The sequence below is a fragment of the Pleurodeles waltl genome, chromosome 5 (assembly GCF_031143425.1).
Source record: "Pleurodeles waltl isolate 20211129_DDA chromosome 5, aPleWal1.hap1.20221129, whole genome shotgun sequence".
Classification (NCBI taxonomy): domain Eukaryota; kingdom Metazoa; phylum Chordata; class Amphibia; order Caudata; family Salamandridae; genus Pleurodeles; species Pleurodeles waltl.
In genome coordinates, this window is record NC_090444.1 from 806,965,401 (window position 1) to 806,983,333 (window position 17,933).

At 45.5% G+C, this 17,933-nt stretch overlaps 1 protein-coding gene across 7 annotated transcripts in view; it reads right to left on the minus strand.

Moving 5' to 3' along the window:
• LAMA2 (laminin subunit alpha 2) overlaps positions 1 to 17,933 on the minus strand; it is a 3,379,260-nt gene that overhangs the window by 542,518 nt on the left and 2,818,809 nt on the right. For all 7 annotated transcript variants that reach the window (XM_069234829.1, XM_069234828.1, XM_069234823.1 and 4 more), the window contains one exon: positions 507 to 609. In XM_069234829.1, the coding sequence (XP_069090930.1) occupies positions 507 to 609 (103 nt within the window). The remainder of the gene's footprint in view (positions 1 to 506; positions 610 to 17,933) is intronic.

A 17,933-nucleotide genomic window follows, 5' to 3' on the forward strand; every position in this document is an offset into this window, starting at 1 on the left:
TCTCCTCACCTCGCTCTCTACACAGGTAAATTCATCAGCAACATTTTCTATAATATAACATAAAGGGTAGTAATGGTTACTATATTTTTACATTGCAGAACAAATATGAAGCACAAACGTAATTTGCTTAGAAAGTTGGATAGCAACCTTACTTGATTCAACCATATTAAACTTTCTCTAAGGTTTAATGTGCATTCTGTAAGTCAAACTGAATCAGCTGACATGTAAAGATACATTTGTGTACTGTTAAAACAATCTATGTAATACCAGGTTTCCATTGTGACTCTACAAATTGAACTAGCTTTTCCGCCCACAAATTACAATGCTCAAGGTATTGTCAGTAGCGGCTTCGGAGCCCACAATTGAGTGATTAAAATCTCACAGCCCTTGTTCAAATGATTCTCGGACATTATTTCAAAGCTGAGCACAGACACATTGACAAATACCACTTAGTTGCTACCTTACTTTTTATAAGAAAGCTCAAACATTAAGATCAATCTGGCTACCTTTGATATCATTTTCCTGATTCCTTGCATCACTCAAAACTCTGAAACTTTTCTGTAGCGAACTCTTGGCACCATCCTTCATAGTTCCTTGGGGACCACTGGCCTGTTGTTGGGGGAAAAAGGACAAGTTATTGGAGCTCTACCCTTGAGAACACTTCATCATTCACATGAGCACATCATTTGTAGGGCTTTACAAAGTTTTTATCACACAGAGTATGGAGAGTTCCCCATTAATGACCCACCCTTCCTCAGTGGCGGCTGCCACTAAATCGGGGTGGTGGGGCAGGTGAGGTAAAAAAACATTAAAAGAAAAGAAAAGAAAAAAAAATGTACCTGTTCCCTCTGGAGACAGGTTTGTCTCCTCTGTCCCCCTCATCCGGGAAGCGCACAGACTCCCCCCAGTCAATCACGAAGCTGCTGTCACCAGAATGACAGCAGCGTTGTGATTGGCCTGCTTTGGTGTTCACAGAGGGAGTGAAGACCTGTGCTCTTTCTCCTCCCGGCTGTGCAATACAGCCGGGAGGAGACATACAAAGTGAGCATGAGTGTTTGGCCAGCCCAACACAGCCGGCCAAACATACATGTGCACTTTGGTGCACAAAACACTCCTCCCTCCAGCCCTGCCCCACCCCACCTTAACCTGGCTCAGCTAAAAATAAAATGATAATAATGCTCCGTTATTATGATTTTATTTTTCCCTCTCATAAAAGCAGGGGGGAGATGCTCCTCTGCCTTAGCAGAGGAGCCACCCTTGACCTTTCTGCTATTCCTATGGCTATGCATGTGTATCACTTTCTGTTGTGAATGTTCTTTGCCTACAGTGGCTAAAGAGCATTTTGTATGGGAGTGTTTAGCTTCTTTTTACAAATTACTCAGTGCAAATAACATTCCTGTAAACAATGACCCCAAAGGTTCTGATTTTATGGAAATGTATGGAGGCCAGTTTTATGACATGTTCTCTTTAGACCTCCCTCACATTGCAGCAACTAAGATGGAAGCGTTAAAATTAAAACCAGAGCCTTAAAACACAACACACATGTATAAATACTCAGAACATGCAACCATCTTAATTCTTTGTTGCTGGTCATGCACAGATAAGCGTTTTGCACAAGACTGAGTATTTATGAATGTGTGGAATGATTAAGGAAGGGTTTTTACTTAGGAGTTATTGTGTAATGCAGTTGGGATGGAATGGTTCAGTGGCATTTGAAGTTAAGGCTAGGATTATTTTCTTTTTTATTTGTAATATCAATTAAGCTAATAATTGTTTTCATTTCAGGAGTATCTGGAAGTCACAAGATTATAATTTAAAATGATGTAGTGGAGGACTGGAGCATGGCACAGTATTTTTCGGGAGAGTTAGTCAATTTGAAGGGACGTATGTTTGCAGGAGGTTAGAAATTGGTGGCCTCATTTACGAGGTTTTGATGCAGGGCAGCATCACAAGGAATACTGCTGCGCAGCCCTGCGTCGAAAGAAAAGGGGAGGAATGTACTGTAACTATAAAATAGAACGCCTTCCTAACCTTTTTCCTTGCGATGGTACACAATGGGCTGCTATGTGCCAATGCAGGTACACTTGCACCGTGGTGCAAGGGAGTCTATGTTGCAGAGAAGATTGTTTTTGTGCAGGAAGGAAGGCCTTCCTGCACAAAATCAATTACGAGAGGTGTTTCCTTTTTCTATGTGTGCTGCAGGAAGCAGCACACATAGAAAAAGATAAAAATGAGGAGAAATGAAGATATTGCTTCTCGTTGTATCTCCATTACACCTACCCTGGGGAGGAGTAGGCTTTTGATGCATTGCCCGGTTTACAAATCGTTGTAAATCTGGGGATGTGTCAAATGCAATAGGTGTTACGTGGGAACACCCACCATAACGTATATGGCATGCCTTCATGTCGCGGGGTCAGTCAACGAAGAGACTTGGACTGCATTGACTTAGTCAATATTTACAAGGCCATGCATGGTAACTTTGCGTGGCCCTGTAAAAACGTCTCTGCGGTGTGCGCCGCCGGACTATCACTACAAGTGATGGTCCGGTGGTGCACAGTGGCTTGTAAATAAGCCCCCTGGTTTCTGGTTGACTCAGGCATGCACCCTTTCCAAACAGGAATCACAATCCTAGATAGGAGTAAGTCACAAACATACCCTAAATTAACCTGTGCTCACCCCCCTGGTAGCTTGTCATAGAGCAGTCAGCCTTAACTTAAGAGATAAAGAGGGTCATTCAGACCCTGGGGGGCGGCGGGAGCCGCCCATCTGGCGGGAACCGCCAAATGGCTGCTCCGCGGTCAGAAGACCGCGGATGCCATTCTGGCTTTCCTGCTGGGCCGGCGGGCGACCGCCAAAAGAGCGCCCGCCAGCCCAGCGGGAAAGGCCCTGCAACAAGGAAGCCGGCTCCGAATGGAGCCGGCGGAGTTGCAGGGGTGCGACGGGTGCAGTTGCACCCGTCGCGATTTTCACTGTCTGCTAAGCAGACAGTGAAAATCTTTATGGGGCCCCCAGGGGCCCCACGACACCCGTTCCCGCCATCCTTTTTCTGGCGGTGAAAACCGCCAGAAACAGGCTGGCGGGAAGGGGGTCGGAATCCCCATGGCGGCGCTGCAAGCAGCGCCGCCATGGAGGATTCCCCCAGCCGGGGGAAATCCGGTGGAAAAACGCCGGACCCGGCTGGGCGACCGCGGCTTCACAGCCGCGGTCGGAATACAAAATGAAGCACCGCCAGCCTGTTGGCGGTGCTTCAGCCGGCCTCCACCCTGGTCAGAATGAGGCCCAAAGTGTACTGTATTTTTGCAACACTTCAAACAGTAAAACAGTGAAAACACCACACAGAAAGATACCACAGAAGGATAGCGCTTAATTTAATGCACAAACAAGACCAGAACAACAAGAATCCAATAAGTAGAACCAAAGTTATGATTTTTTAAAGAATAAACTGAAATGTAGTGCTTAAAAGTATAAAACGCAAACTTGGGGTATCTGCTCATGCTTGACCGATCAAATCCAAAAGTTCAGGCTGACTGTGATGGAGCAAGGGTCCGATTCCAGGACTAGCGTTAGCCCACTGCAAAGTAGCTTGTTTGCGGCCAAGGAGATGTGAGGAGAAGGGGAGGCAACATGTCATCAATCCTTCGGATGGAGGCAATGCGTCGGATCTGACCCGTGCAAAGGTGGAGATGCACAGCAGATGGAGGCGATGTGCCATGCTGTCAGTGATACAGTTGCATAAATTCTCATTATCCTAATGAGACTACTGGACTCAGGCAGCAGAATCACCTGTACTGCGGGAGACTGAGTCTGAACCCGCATCATGTGACGCTTGTAGGCATAATCCGGGTTTGTTCTGGCTAGCTAGCAGTGCCTCATCTCCACCCAAGAGTAGGGATGATTGGGGCAACCGGGCGCATGAAAATCCACACACAGACTGCCGTGCAGGGAAATTTCAGACGCAACCCTTGAGATGTGGCTGAAGAAATGGCGCGCCGCCGGCTCTGTGGCTGAAATCGACGTACCACCTGCAGCGCGGCTAGAAGATCGAAGCACGTGGCTGGAGAAACAACACACCACACCGCTAACGGAGGCTCCTAACATCGCAACCCACACAGCGCAGTTTTGATGATAACGTGCGGCAGGATTTTTGACGTAAACCTTGCTGGGCACGGAAAAACAACGCAACACCTGCCCGGACCTTAATGTTTGCCCGGATTGATGCATAACTCTCCTGCAGAGAGGAAAAACGACACATGCCGACCCGACCGTAGAAGGAGAAACAACGCACGGTCTTGCTTGCGGGTGAGAAATCGATGCATCACTAACCTTTTTCAACGCACACTCGCCCGTGCGTGTTATTTTGATGCTACTCAGGTACTTTTCAACGCTAACAGTGTTTTTACAGTTTGCCAAAGGATTTAAGACTCTTTTGCTTTTAAAATTAATAACTTGACTTGTGTATGTTGGATTTTTGTCGTTTTGGTCTTGTTTTGTTTAGATCCATATTTCCTATTTTTCTAAACGTGCTGTGTCATTTTGTAGTGTTTTCACTAAGTTACTGTGTGTGTTGGTACAAATACTTTACACCTAGACTCTGAAGTTAAGCCTGCCTGCTTATGCCAAGCTACCAAGGGGTTTAGTGGGGGTTAACCGAGGGTGATTCTCCTTTACCCTGACTATAGTGAGGGACCTTGCTTGGACAGGGGGTAACCTGACTGCCAACCAAATACCCCATTTCTAACATTGGTGATCAGCGGTTGGGATTGTACTTGTATTTGTACTTGACATACAGTGATTAAGTGTACACCACTGTTTTCAGTGCAGACCACTACGTGACCACATACTACTTGTCCTGTGATTTTTGCTTTTTCTCTTGGTGACTTCTTTTTGTTCTATTTGTATGTTTTTGCTGATCTCTTGATCGATTTTTCTGTTAACTTCATTGGGAACTTGTTTTCTGCCTTTGGATCTTTGCACCTGTTTGCCATCATGTCTCCATCTGAAGATGCACCAGCTGGAGCTGTTTTTGAATTAGGGAAACTGAAAAGGTACTCAGTTGCTCAATTGAAACAGTTCTGTAAAGGTCCTGCCTGTCCCGTTAAGAGCTCCACCAGGAAGGGGGAGCTGCAAAAGGCACTGAGGGCCTGGGTGACAGTCAAGAAGGCTGGGGGGCACACAGAGGAGGAGGATGTGGATGGGGAAGTGCAGAGGATACACAGAGGTGTAGTGGAGGTACCTGTTACACCTGGGGGGAGGGTCCCCAGGCGGGGTAGCAGCATGGCATCCAAGAGTCTGACTCCTGACGAGTTACAAGACAGAGAGGCAGAGAGGGCTCACCGGTTGAAGGGAGAGGAGTTGAGGATGCAAATGAGGAAGGAAATAGAAGAGATGAGGAGGGCCTTAGAGGTGAAAAAGATTATCTTGGCTTACAAGCTATAACTGAAAGAGCTGGAAGTCATGAGGGCTGAGTCCAGCTTGAATAGTGGCAGCAATTGACGTTCAGTGCAGAAGAAGAAGTGCAAATGCCCAGAGACTTGGTGCCCAACTTGAAGGAGGGGGTTGACATACACCAGGAGGTTCAGGGGTATGAGGTAGCTCCAGTGATGCAAAAGGTCTCTGAGGTAGATTGGGGTACTGGCATGGGGAGTCATATTCCTACCGGTGAGAGGGACACTCTACTGGCTCTAGGTGAGAGTGACAGACAGAGGGGTTCCCCCCAGGTAGAAGTCCTGGTTATGGAGTGTGGCAACATCCCAGAAGAGTGTGGGTTGAGTGTCAGGGACAGTCAGGTGCTGTCTCACCAGTCTCAGGAGAATGATGTGGGATACTTTTTCAAGGCTGCGTCACTGGATGGTTAGATGAAGGGTAGTTTGGTTAATTCATGTGAGGGGCTGACTGATGTAATTGCTGGAGAGCATATGTCTAGTCCTTATTTTCCAGAGCTATGCCAACACCAGGTGGAGTGTGAGTTCTCTAACCATAGGGAACTTACACTGGAGGCAGACCTCTGGGTGAGTACCAGAGAATTTGAAGAGGCATTTGGGGGTGCTCCTTAGGGGAGTGGTCTAAGTACTTTCCAACCGGGTGAAGTGGGAAAGGATTGCAGTGTCCCAGGTAGGTTCCAGTGTAGTGGGATGAGTGAGGGATTCCATGTCCAGTCTCAGAGGAGAGGGATGGGGTTGGGCCTACGCCCAGGGTGCCTGAGATCCAGTACCAGGTCCTGGAGGGCTCCATAAGAGAACACCAGGAGGGGAGCCTAGCCTGTACCATAGGGTCATCTGCTGAGGGAGACCCCACAGTGTCAGGAGAATTTGGTGGGTTGCTGTAGCCAGTGTCCCACCTGTCTGGCAGTACCACTCCTATTGAGGGGGTGCAGAAGTCCAGACAGAGGGTTAAGAGGGGGTTGTGGATCCCAGTGGAGAACCTCAAGGGTCAGGAGTTAGTTCTGAGGTCAGAGCCCCCTAGGAATGACCTTGGTGAGACCATTTCTGGGTTGGGGGGAATTCAGACTCTGCCAGATGGGCAGGGGTGAGGAGACCTGTGCCAGCCAGACTCTTGTGTGGCCCTTGGGGAAGGTGTTTCCCTTGTGGGGGGGAAGGTGTGCCCCCCAGGAAGTTCTGGAGTGCCAGGCAGAGGTTCAACCTCAGGGTGGTGACTCTAGGTTGGATGGTCAGGTTCAGGGGTTAAACTCTGACCTGGTGGGGGGTAGGTGTGCCCCCCAGGAAATCCTGGGTTGCCAGGAGTGGTCCAGTCTGAGGGTACTGACCCTAGACTGGAGGATCAGGTGCAGGGGGTAAACCCTGACCTGAAGGGGGGGGGGCAGTTTGCCCAGTCACCCCCCCTGGTGTGACTTCTAGGGGTACTCTCCATAGTGGGGTAGGGGTGCAGAACCCTGGGAGTAGGAGCAGAGGAGGGAGAGACTCACTCCTGACCCAAGTTCAATCTAAGGGTACAGACCCTGGAGTGAAAGGCCAGGTTCAAGGTGTCCCCCCTGACCTGGAGGGCAGGGCTACTGCTAACAGTGCCCCTGCTGTGTTGTATTCTGGGGGCACTCCTAGTTGGGGGGTGCAGGACCCCAGAAAGGAAGGGCAGGGGGAGGGAAGCCTCGTCCCTGGCCCTGGTCCAACATGAAGGTACAGACCCTAGGTTGGAAGATCAGTTGCAGGTTAACATCCCTGAACTGGTGAGAAAATTGTGAAGGACTGCTTCTATAAGCCCCCTGACAATTCTGGACTCTAGGGGTTCCGCTCCAAGAGGGAGGGTACAGAGCCCCAGAGGGGATGACCAGGGTCAGGCTGTCATCCCTGACCTGGTGGAAGGGAGAGTGGTCAAAGGGTGCCAGGCACCTGGGTCTACCGCCCCCCACTCTCCAAAGTCACACTGGTTTTAGAGCCTTGAGAGAGCTGGGGCCTGGCTCTCATCCCTGACCGCTGTCAGTGGCCACTGTGGCTTGCCCGGGGGGGGCAAGAGTCACACCTTGAGGGTGGAGTGGGCAACACCACTGTGTTGGCCATGGTGGTACTATCTGCCCCCTGGGATACATCTGTGAGCAAAGTAAGGTTAGGTGCTGCACAGATGGTATCTGCAGGTGAGGAGAAGACTTTCCCATGGGTTAGCTTAGTGGGCCCTGAGAGTATGGACAGGGGGATCCAACTAGAGTCAGGAAGGCGTAGAACTGGAACATGACCCTGCTGTTGCGGGCCTGGGTCTCTGTTCTATCGCCCCAATCAGGGAAGTCCATCAAGGTATGGATTGGTCTCCCCTGGCTTTAGGCTGGTAGGGGGTCGTGTTGGACTTTTTCCCTTATGCAGGGTCATCCCCAATCTTTTAGCCTCCTGCCTCCTATTTTTTGTGACCTGTTTTTGTTGGCTTTAGAGCTCTGAGCACTTTACCACTGCTAACCAGTGCTAAAGTGCATATGCTCTCTGTGTAAATTGTACTGTTGATTGGTTTATCCATGATTGACATATTTGATTTACTAGTAGGTCACTAGTAAAGTGCACTAGAGGAACACAGGGCCTTTAAATCAAATGCTATTAATGGGCCTGCAGCACTGGTTGTGCCACCCGCATTAGTAGCCCTGTAAACATGGGTCAGACCTGCCACTGCAGTGTCTGTGTCTGCAGTTTTAAACTGCCAATTTGACTTGGCAAGTGTACCCACTTGCCAGGCCTAAAACTTCCCTTTTCTTATGTCTTAGACACCCCTACAGTAGGCCCTAGGTAGCCCCATGGGCAGGGTGCAGTATATGTTCACGTTCTTGATCCTGTGGAGGAAGTAGCATATGCACTGCTAGTGCAACAGCCTCACCTTTAAGGTTACTTAATATAATTGAAGATACAGTGGCAAAATTGCCCATAAGTTACATCTCCAAGTCTACGGCTGGGGCAGCCCTGTTTTCATCTTGAATTTGTTTTAACAATTTTGGAAGATTGGCAAGTGTCGGTGTACTGTGTGCGGTAGTATAGGGCAAATACGGTGCCCCAAATATTGCAGTTATCTACTGTGGGAACAATCCCAAATGGCAAGCACATAGTTAATATTCTATGCTTATCCTGAGGTCCTATATGGGGAAATACTGCTTCCAGTGCATTTATTTTTTTGAGCTAACCAAAACGGAATCTCTTCCTGTTTGGCGGGTACCTTACCCATAATCGAATGCACAGTCGCAGGATAAATACCTGACGTTGCTGCATGTGGTTGTGCCGGGGCAGCCCATGCTTGGTTTGTATTTAATGTTTGCATTACAAACTGGACTAATAGTCTGTATATTGCCATAATTTCCACATATAAGCGGAAAACCTCAACTACTGCCAAGTTTGCTGCATCAGGGTGCGGTGTATATGTGGCCAATAAAGGCCAGGTAGGACCATCATTACTTAGAGGATCTAACCTAGTGTGTAGGACTGTATGTGGTAGGGTGCCATCAAGCCAATTATTATAGTCTTGATAAGATAGAGGTATTTCTAAATATGCATAAACTCAATATTGTGCAGGTATGTTTGTGGGTGTATAGTGGTGAAATGTATTTGTGTTCACATCAACTGCTGGAAATGTGACCCAAGAATAGAACATTTTTGTTCTCTAGGCTGGATGAGCCTCACCAACAAATGTAACTGGACCCACTGGGCCGTTAGGCCATGTGTCAATAAATTTGCATTGCAGGTTTGCCGTGGTGAATGGTCAATTTTATTCTGAGCTAAGCACACCAAATGGAGCTTATCCTTTTAAGGTTCAAGCTTGAACAACCTACAGCGTTAGTTAGGTCCTCTCTACTTAGCTGAGTAGGAAAATCCTCAATACCATGGACATCTCCATAAATAGTACTGAGGTGTCTTTGCATGTAGTGAGACAGAGATACTCAGGAGGACCCGAAATTGAGTGTTTGACCAAACATTGGCGGCTCCACATCGCGTAGGTTTTCATTATCCTAATGAGACTACTGGATTCAGGTGGCAGAATCACCTGTACTGAGGGATACTGAGTCTGAACCCACACCATGTGACGCCTGTCAGCATAATCTGGGTTTGTTCTGGCTAACTAGCAGGGCTCCATCTCCACCCAAGAGTAGGGATGATTGGGGCAACCGGGTGCATGACATAAATGACTCCTCAGGGGAATCGTGGTCACTCTCAGATTTCATCCATTTCTCTGTTACATTAGTCTCACATATGCAAGGACAATCAAAGGCAGAGTATAGTTCAATAATATTTTATTGAAGTAACTGCATCTTAGATAATCAGGCATGTATTGCAATACCTAGGACGATGAAGCACATCAAGATTAAAATTGTGTCAAGGAGAGTAAAACACAAAAATAACGTTGTCACTAAGGTTTTTGAGAATAGTTCCTACCTAAGCTATGTTAGACCACCGCATGTTCAGCTCTAATTCTGCCCTTCAGGTTCCCCCTGGGAAGATATCATCCCTCATACCTGAACAAGAGGCCTGTAGTCTACATAAATAGCTGCAGCAAAGCAATCAGCAGTCAGCATACAGCATACAGTTGTGGGCATCTGGCTGGAATCTCCCTCTAACGCACATGGGTCAAAGTAGTGTTTTTATAATAAAACGCTGATGTTCTAAGAAAAGAGTCCCACATAAAAGGGTGTATGTTTCTGTGAATATTGGAGCAAAGCGTCCCACTTTTGCTGGCAACCTATCTTACTGCAGCCTTGAGAAAAGCAAAAAGTGAAAGAAATGTCTTGTTTAAGAACGCAGTGCTGACCTAGGTGAAGAACAGCTAGATAGAGAAAATTAAACAAGATCGCAAATGTGGCTACTGTTAAAATAATATAACAAAACAAAAATAAAACATATCTATTTTAAAGTGCACAGCGACAGGACTAGTCTGCTAAAATAACGTGTATAAAACTATACCTAAAATGGCTACACAACAATACGAGGTACACAATACGTGCAGCAGTGGATTTGCATCGGCGTTGATGAAATGTGCAGGTTACAAGTGGCGTGACAGTCGATATGTCAATCCTTGCAGGAGCAGCAATTTATATCCACTTCCAAGGGCTCAGGTCTGGATTGGCACCATTTGGCAGGGCAAGACTCACTAATGCCAGAGTTCAGGTGAGTTGTAAGTGTTTTATATCCCTTAGACTTCAGAAAATAGGAGACCAGTCAGATGGCTTTTGGGGCCACTCTGGGTGTTGGGTTCAAGTAATGTGGGTCCAGTCCTTCTCACTCAGGCATAGAGGGCAGCAGGCAGCAGGTCAGCACAGCAAAAAATCTGTTCTTACAGAGCTGCAGTCCAGCAGAGTGGCAGTCCTTTGGGAGCACAGCAGCCCGTCTTCCTAGCAGAGTGTCCACAGGTCTAGAAGTGTACTGTGTTGGTGGGGTTTGAGGTCCATTTCTTACCCAGTGGTGCCTTTGCAGTGGGGGAGACTCGAAAGAAGAGCCTTTGAAGTGCACAGAGGTCCTCCCTTTCTTCCCTGGCTCCAGGTTCACTACAGGGGGTTAAGCAGCCCTTGGTGTGGGGACAGTATACAGCCTATTCAGGTGTGAGGCTGTGTCCAACACCTTCCTCTCAGTTTGCCCAGGATGGCTCATCAGGATGTGAATGGCCCATCAAATCACAACTAAGTTCCTTTTGTATGTGGCTGTCTAGAGGAAATGCACAAAGCCCGCTGCCAACCACCCCAGACATGTACTGGAGACAGGCTGCAATCAAACAGGTCTAAGAGCAGGAAAATGCCAACTTTCTAAAAGTGGCATTTTCAGAATTGTAACAATAAATCCGACTTTACCATTAAAAAGGAATTATTGTTATAATTTCATAGGTACTAAACATGACAGAGCTATCTCCTCCCAATCAGGAATTACAGCTCAGGAATGGAATAAGGACTCCCCCATGTTATCCAATAAGGGAGGTAGGCCTCACAGGAGTGAAAAAAACTAATTTGGGGATTTTTCACTGCCATGACATGTAAAACTTAAAAGTACATGTCCTACCTCTTAATTACAGAGCACCCTGCCCTATGGGCTACTAGAGAATGCCTTAGGGGTGACATATGTAATAAAAATGGAGTTTAAGGGTTGGCAAGGGGTTTTAAATGTCAAGTTGGCCTGGCAGTGAGACACTGCATTGAGGCTGCAATGGCAGACTTGGGACATGTTTTAACAGGCTACTTGAGTAGATGGCACAATCAGTGCCGCAGGCCCCATAGCAGTATTTAATTTACAGGTCCTGTGCACGTGTAGTGCACTTTATTCGAGGTTTATACTAATGTAAGTATGCCAATTAGTTATATACCACTCACACCATGTTCGGGACAGTGATCGCTAAGCCCTTTAGCACTGGTTACCAGTGGAAAGTGCAGAGTCCTAAGGTCAACAGAAATGAATTCAGCAAAATTGGGAGCAAGCAGACAAAACATTTAGGGGAAGACCACCCTAAGGCTGCCAGGTCTAAAACCGGCACTGGTGTTTGTTTTCAATTAAGTTGAGATACTCAGGACCTGGCGGTTGAGGGAGTACATCACTTTTTGTCGCTCACTCTTGCATTCCAAAGCTGAGCGTGCTGCAGCTCCTCATCCTGACTGCTCACAGGCAGAGGAGGTGTCTATTGCTATCCTGCCGAGCTGTCATATGTAGTGCACCGTTTGGGCTCCTGACCACCATTTTAAGTTGGGCATTGCTGGGGGTTATATTTTGGATCTGAATTGTGAGGAAATTATTATGAGCTAACCTGATAGGGAGATGCTCTGTAATTGAAGTTAGAGGAGTCTGGCAAGTGTTGTTTTTTTGGAGGAGGAGGAATTAAGGGGTCTGGTTTTTCTTGAAAGAGTTCGTTGAGGTACAAAAAAACTGAGCATGGCAGATTCTGAGGGAAATCATAGTCTGGACGAGAAGGTACAAGCATGTGTGGACAATGCTTTCACCGCTTTAGCATCTCAGTTGGGAAAAATACCAGATCATTGTGTGAGAGATTATTAGCTACTTTATTCAGCACCCATTGTTTCCTAAATAGACTCCAGCTGATCATGTGGCCGAATATGTTGAGTATTGAGTTAGGCGAGGAATGCATAAAGAGGTGAGAACGCATTTAAGGTCTGAGGACCGTAGGCCAACGCTGGGTCACAAGGTGGGTTATACTCCTGAGTTAGATCCTAAGATGATGGTATTTCTAAATAAATGTGGTCACGATCGTAGGAAGGGTTTGAACAAAAGCGTTAAAGGGTGTCAGGATAGATTGTTGGAAGTGCTGAGACCTTTGGCAAAGGATTTTGATATGTGTGAAGATGCATATTTGAATAAGGCAGACATTAATGTGGAGGAGATGTGACAACTTGTTTATTAGGAAACACTAATGCAGCCCTTTGTGCTGAAAGGAAGAAGAGTATCCTCATGACATAGATCTAAAGCTGTTTGAGCTAGTGAGCAAGGAGTCAGTCTTAGGCGCCAACAGATTACTTTATGGAGAGTAATTCGTAAAGGATATGTCCAGATAAGTTGAGAAATTCAGAGGGATTCCTAAAGGATATATCCTGATAAGTTGAGAAATTCAGTTCAATTCAAAAGGTTTAGAAGGATATTACGAAGATTTTTGATTAGGCTTATTTCCTTGGCCAAGGATATGAGATCACATGGGCTTCATTGTCATGAGGTTTAGACCCTGTTGTGGATATTGGGATCCAGGTTTCTTCCCTCAATGAACAAGAGAAAGGGCAAGAAGTTCAGAGGTGACAGAAAGGCGAAAGGATCAGCTGGTTGTTGTGGCAGAAAGTCCATCATGCATTGTTATGAAGCTGGGTGGCAAATTAGCCCAGTTTATGTTATGATGGAAGGAGATTACAGCAGATCAGTGGGTTTTGGAGACGGTGCAGGGTTAATGTACAGAGTCTGTGGGACTGTCAAAAATTCTAATGTTTTGAAGGGAGCAGGAGGATTTGGTCACTCAGGAGGTGAAAGCTCTTTTGGAGAAGGTCTTGATAAAGAGGTTACAGGGAGATTCAAAAGGGTTTGTAATCAATATCATTTTGGTGGAGAAAAAAGGGTAGGGTTGAGACAGGTGATAATCGAAAGGATTTAAACAATTGGTCTCAATACAATTATTTCAAGATGAAAGGCATTCTTTTGTTTGTTAAGAGATCTTAAGAGAAAGGTTGATTGGTTAATACACCTGGATTTGAAGGATACATGTGTATTAGCACCAATATAGTTGGAGCACAGAGAGTATCTGAGGATTCAGTGGCATGTGTTGATGTGGAGGTTAAAATGCCTCCCTTTTAGTTTAATGTCATCTCCATGGTGTTTCACAAAGGTCATGAAACCAGTAATGGCCTGGTTGAGAGGTGTCTGTATTATAGTGTATTGGATGACATTCTGATCATAATGTTAACAAGGGAGTTGGTGCAGGAACAAAACAGAGCTAGAAATTCTTATTTTGGAGGATCTAGGATTTATAGTGAACAGTGTGAAGAAATGTTTGGTTCCAAGTCAGGAGATTTTTAGTTTTTCATATACGGGCATTGGAGTGTGTTGCTGAGTTGCTAGCTTTGCTTTCGGGATCAGTTCAGGTGATTTTTCAAGCTCCTTTCCTTTACAGAGCTTTGTAGAAATTGAAGGCTTATCATCTTCAGATGGGGATGAAGTATTCACAGAAGCAAAGAATAGATCAGGATGCAACAAAGGAGTTGGGTTAGTGGATGGCTTGGCATGGAAGGGACAATTTTGGGGAGGATCCGGAGTTGGTGATACAGTTGGATGCAAGTCATTAAGGTTGGGGGGCAAGATGCCATTTATTGACAATAGGAGGCAAATGGCCATTAGAAGAGATGGACATGCATGCCAGTAACCTGGAATTATTTGCAGGTACTTTGTGGTAAACGTTTTTATCTGAGATCAAGTAAAATGTTGTGATTTGTTGAAGATGGGTAACATATCAGTGGCCAGGTATGCAAACCAATGCGACCATAGTGAAAGGATCTATCGAATTTGGCTATATATTTTTGGCATTTTTGTCTTAATCACAATATCATGGTTCAGTCCCAACATACTACAGAATCAAGCAAATCAGTGGTGTAGTTGATTTCAAGGAATTAAAAGGGATTAGAGTGACTGGAGACTGGACAAAGAGATCTTCTGCAATCTGGACAGGAGATGGGGGTCCGGTCACAGTGAGTCTGTTTGCAAACAGGTTCAATGTGGAGCTTTTGATTTTCTTCAGCTGGAAGCCAAATCCAAAAGCCAAGGTGGTGGATGTGCTTCTACAGATCTGGAGCTTGAGTCGCAATTATGCATTAACTTCCATTTTCTATGATTCAGAGACTATTGGGATAGTGATGAGAGAGTAGGCAGAAGGTCTTTTGGTGACTCCTTTTTGGCCATCTCAAGTGTGGTTTCCAGATGTTATGAGTTTATTGATCGACAATTCAGTTGTTTTTTAATTTTCCTGAATATGTTAGTGAATCCAAAGGGGGAGAGTCAAGGACGTGTGATACAGGGGCAACTGCAGTTGATTGGATGGATGATTTCAGGAGAGAATGACATGTGTCAGGCCTACTGTCAGCGGCTTTGAAACTCATCAAGGGCTAGGTACTACAAAGGCTTATAGAATGGCATGGAAAAGATGGATTTGTTAGTATTCTGAGAGGTATTTGGATCCTGTTTCAGCATATGTAGTACGTGTGGTCAGTTACATAGTGGAAAGGTTTAGAGGAGGTATTTCATATAGGTCTGTGCATTTAAGAAGGTCAGCAGTTTCTCCTGGTCATATGTTAATGGATGGAATGCTTATAGAGCAGCATGATGCAGTTAAGAGATTGGTTATGAGTGTTCAGTTGAAAGTCCCCTAATGGTCGAGGTACTCTTCTTTTTGGAATGTTGATCAGGTTTTGAAAGAGTTCAGATGAAAAGTCATTTTTGACCTTGAAGAATTTGTCATTTAAGTTTGCTGTTATTTTGCTTGGTTTCCTTAAAGCGGGCTTCTGACATTAGGGCTTTGGGGGATTCTTCTAGAAGTTAATAACCAGAGGGAGTGTGTTTTTGGAAGGAAAAGGAATAAGGCTGCGTCTAGAATTATGTTTTATCCGAGTATAGGGGACAAAGAAGGTTTTGGTGCGGTTAAGTGTTTGAGAGAGCATGAGTGAAGAAGGGCAAAAGATTTGAGAAGACAGGGAGATTTTCAGCTGTTAGTTTCCTTTAGATACCCAAACAAGCCAGTGTCTAGCCCAACTTTAGCAAGATGGGTTAGGTAGGTAATGAAAAGAGCAGGAATTGATATTTTTAGATTTGGGGTGTATTCCATTAGAGGTGTTCGAAGGCCTTTTTGTTGGAATTACATTTGGGTAGTATTACTTTAGTGGATTGGGCAAATGATTCAGTTTTTCAAATATATTATGTCAAGCCAAGGAGAGCGCTGCAATGCTTTGAACGTGTATAAAATTGGCCGCTGTGCCTTGCCATAAATTCTCCACAGCTGGTGTGGGTAGAAAATCATGATTTCACTTAAAGACACCGAGGCGCATATTATCACTCCCAAGTTAAATCCCACCATTATGATTTTTTGTTTCATTTCAGGATAGGTTTTATGTCAGCATCAGTGTGCAGACAGTGATGGAATTTAATTGGAAGAAGTCTTCAAGGAGCAATCATGGCATGGTTTGGCATTTTTTGGCCTAGCACCTTTGTTCATTTGCAGCACGAAAGAAGAAAGATGGCTGCATATCCTGAATATCAATACATCTTTAGAATGTTTTAAGGTTCTGGTTCTGATCCAACATTTGATCCTTGTTGCTGCTGTGCAACAGCACAATAAAGAGGATACACTCATAATATTAGCATCTGTGTCTTTTAAAAAATCATGATTTTCCACCCATCACAGCTTTGGAAAAGTAAAGTAATTGAACCAAGTACATCACTAGGAAACATTGATCAATACACAAGAAACACACTATTATATCACACTGAAGTATAGCTAAATGCCAATATACCAATATATGAGGCATTTTTAGCGGATGAATACCAATAAATATATCTGTCAAATGAGATATCTAGAGTTTTGTTCATGATGTAAATGTACATATGTTAGGTGACTGAGCCACACTCATCCTGGTTAACCACAAACAGAACCTACCTGGGCGTATGCTGTATTTAAAGCATTGCATGAGAGAAAACTGTGTAGATTACCCTTGTGGGAATCTATCCCTTTTTTACATGATTACCCCATTTTTGCTTGACTAATGCTGTTGGCTTTTGAACTACGCACACCGGAGCGCTACTGTCCAGGCCCCATCGTATATGCTCTGACCCCAGGAACATGACAGAATTGGCTAACTTCTATTTGGGATACTTAACATTCCAGCAAGGTCATTGTTAATAGTGCAGGAAAATATACCAATGGCATTGAATGTTGAATGCCACCTGCGGATTGAAGCATGTTGTTCCATCTAACAGGCTGACACCAAAAACATGCCTTCAGGCCTACTTGATTAGCCTGCTACAGCTTTTAAACCGCAGGCAAAATGTAAAAATAACTCTTTTTGACTGGAAAGAATTCTACTTTTAATGCTCAGAGCAGGCATTAAAAGGGGCTCCCATTATTTATATGGAGCCCCTATGTACTCTGCAGGAGTAGCACCAATATTTTGGCACTACTCCTGCAGAATTCATCGATAGCGTCATGAAAAATGATGCTATTGCCCCCTACCCTGTGCCATAATGCGCCATATTTTAATATGGCACACACATGGTGGCTGTATGGTGGTGATAAATGGCGTAAGAAAAGTAGTGCTGCATGCAGTGCAGCACTACTTTTCTTAAATATGCCCCTTAGTGACCCCGTTGCATTGGACTGCTGTGACTTTCTGCCTGCCTGAGAGCAAAGGACTCCCCTCCCATGCTCCTCTGTGCACTACCTGTTGCGTGTTGTGGGAGGAAGAAAAATAGTGGAGGAACATGAGGAATCGCTATGTAGCAATTTTAGTGACCTTGCGTCGGAGGACACTTGTGACTTTGGAGGGATGGTCTTCTCCTTCCGGGCTACTTTGTGTACCACCTGTTGACTGTTGCGGGAGGTGGAGGATGGGGGAGAAAGTGCTATATATTGTGTTTATTGAACCCACTGAGTGGGACTCCTGTGACTCTGTGCCTGACTGGGAGAGAAGAACTACACCTCCCAGGCTGCTAACTGTTGTGGGAGGAAGAGGAGTAAGAAAATAGCATGTGTAGTGACCCTGCAGTGCAAGACACGCCTGGGCCACGCCCGAACAAAGATCATGCCAAGACTGGGCCTGCCTGTACTCATCAGAGCCTGGAAAAGTCTGAGATTAACCACCTCCCTTGGTTCTCCACATCTAGATTACCTTGGTATCCTACAATGAGTAAGACAAAGGCCCTCAATGTTTCCTCAGATGTGATTCATAAGAAAAAGCACCCACCCTCCTTGTAAATTGATCTTTTCTCAGCTAGTGTAGTTGGGGC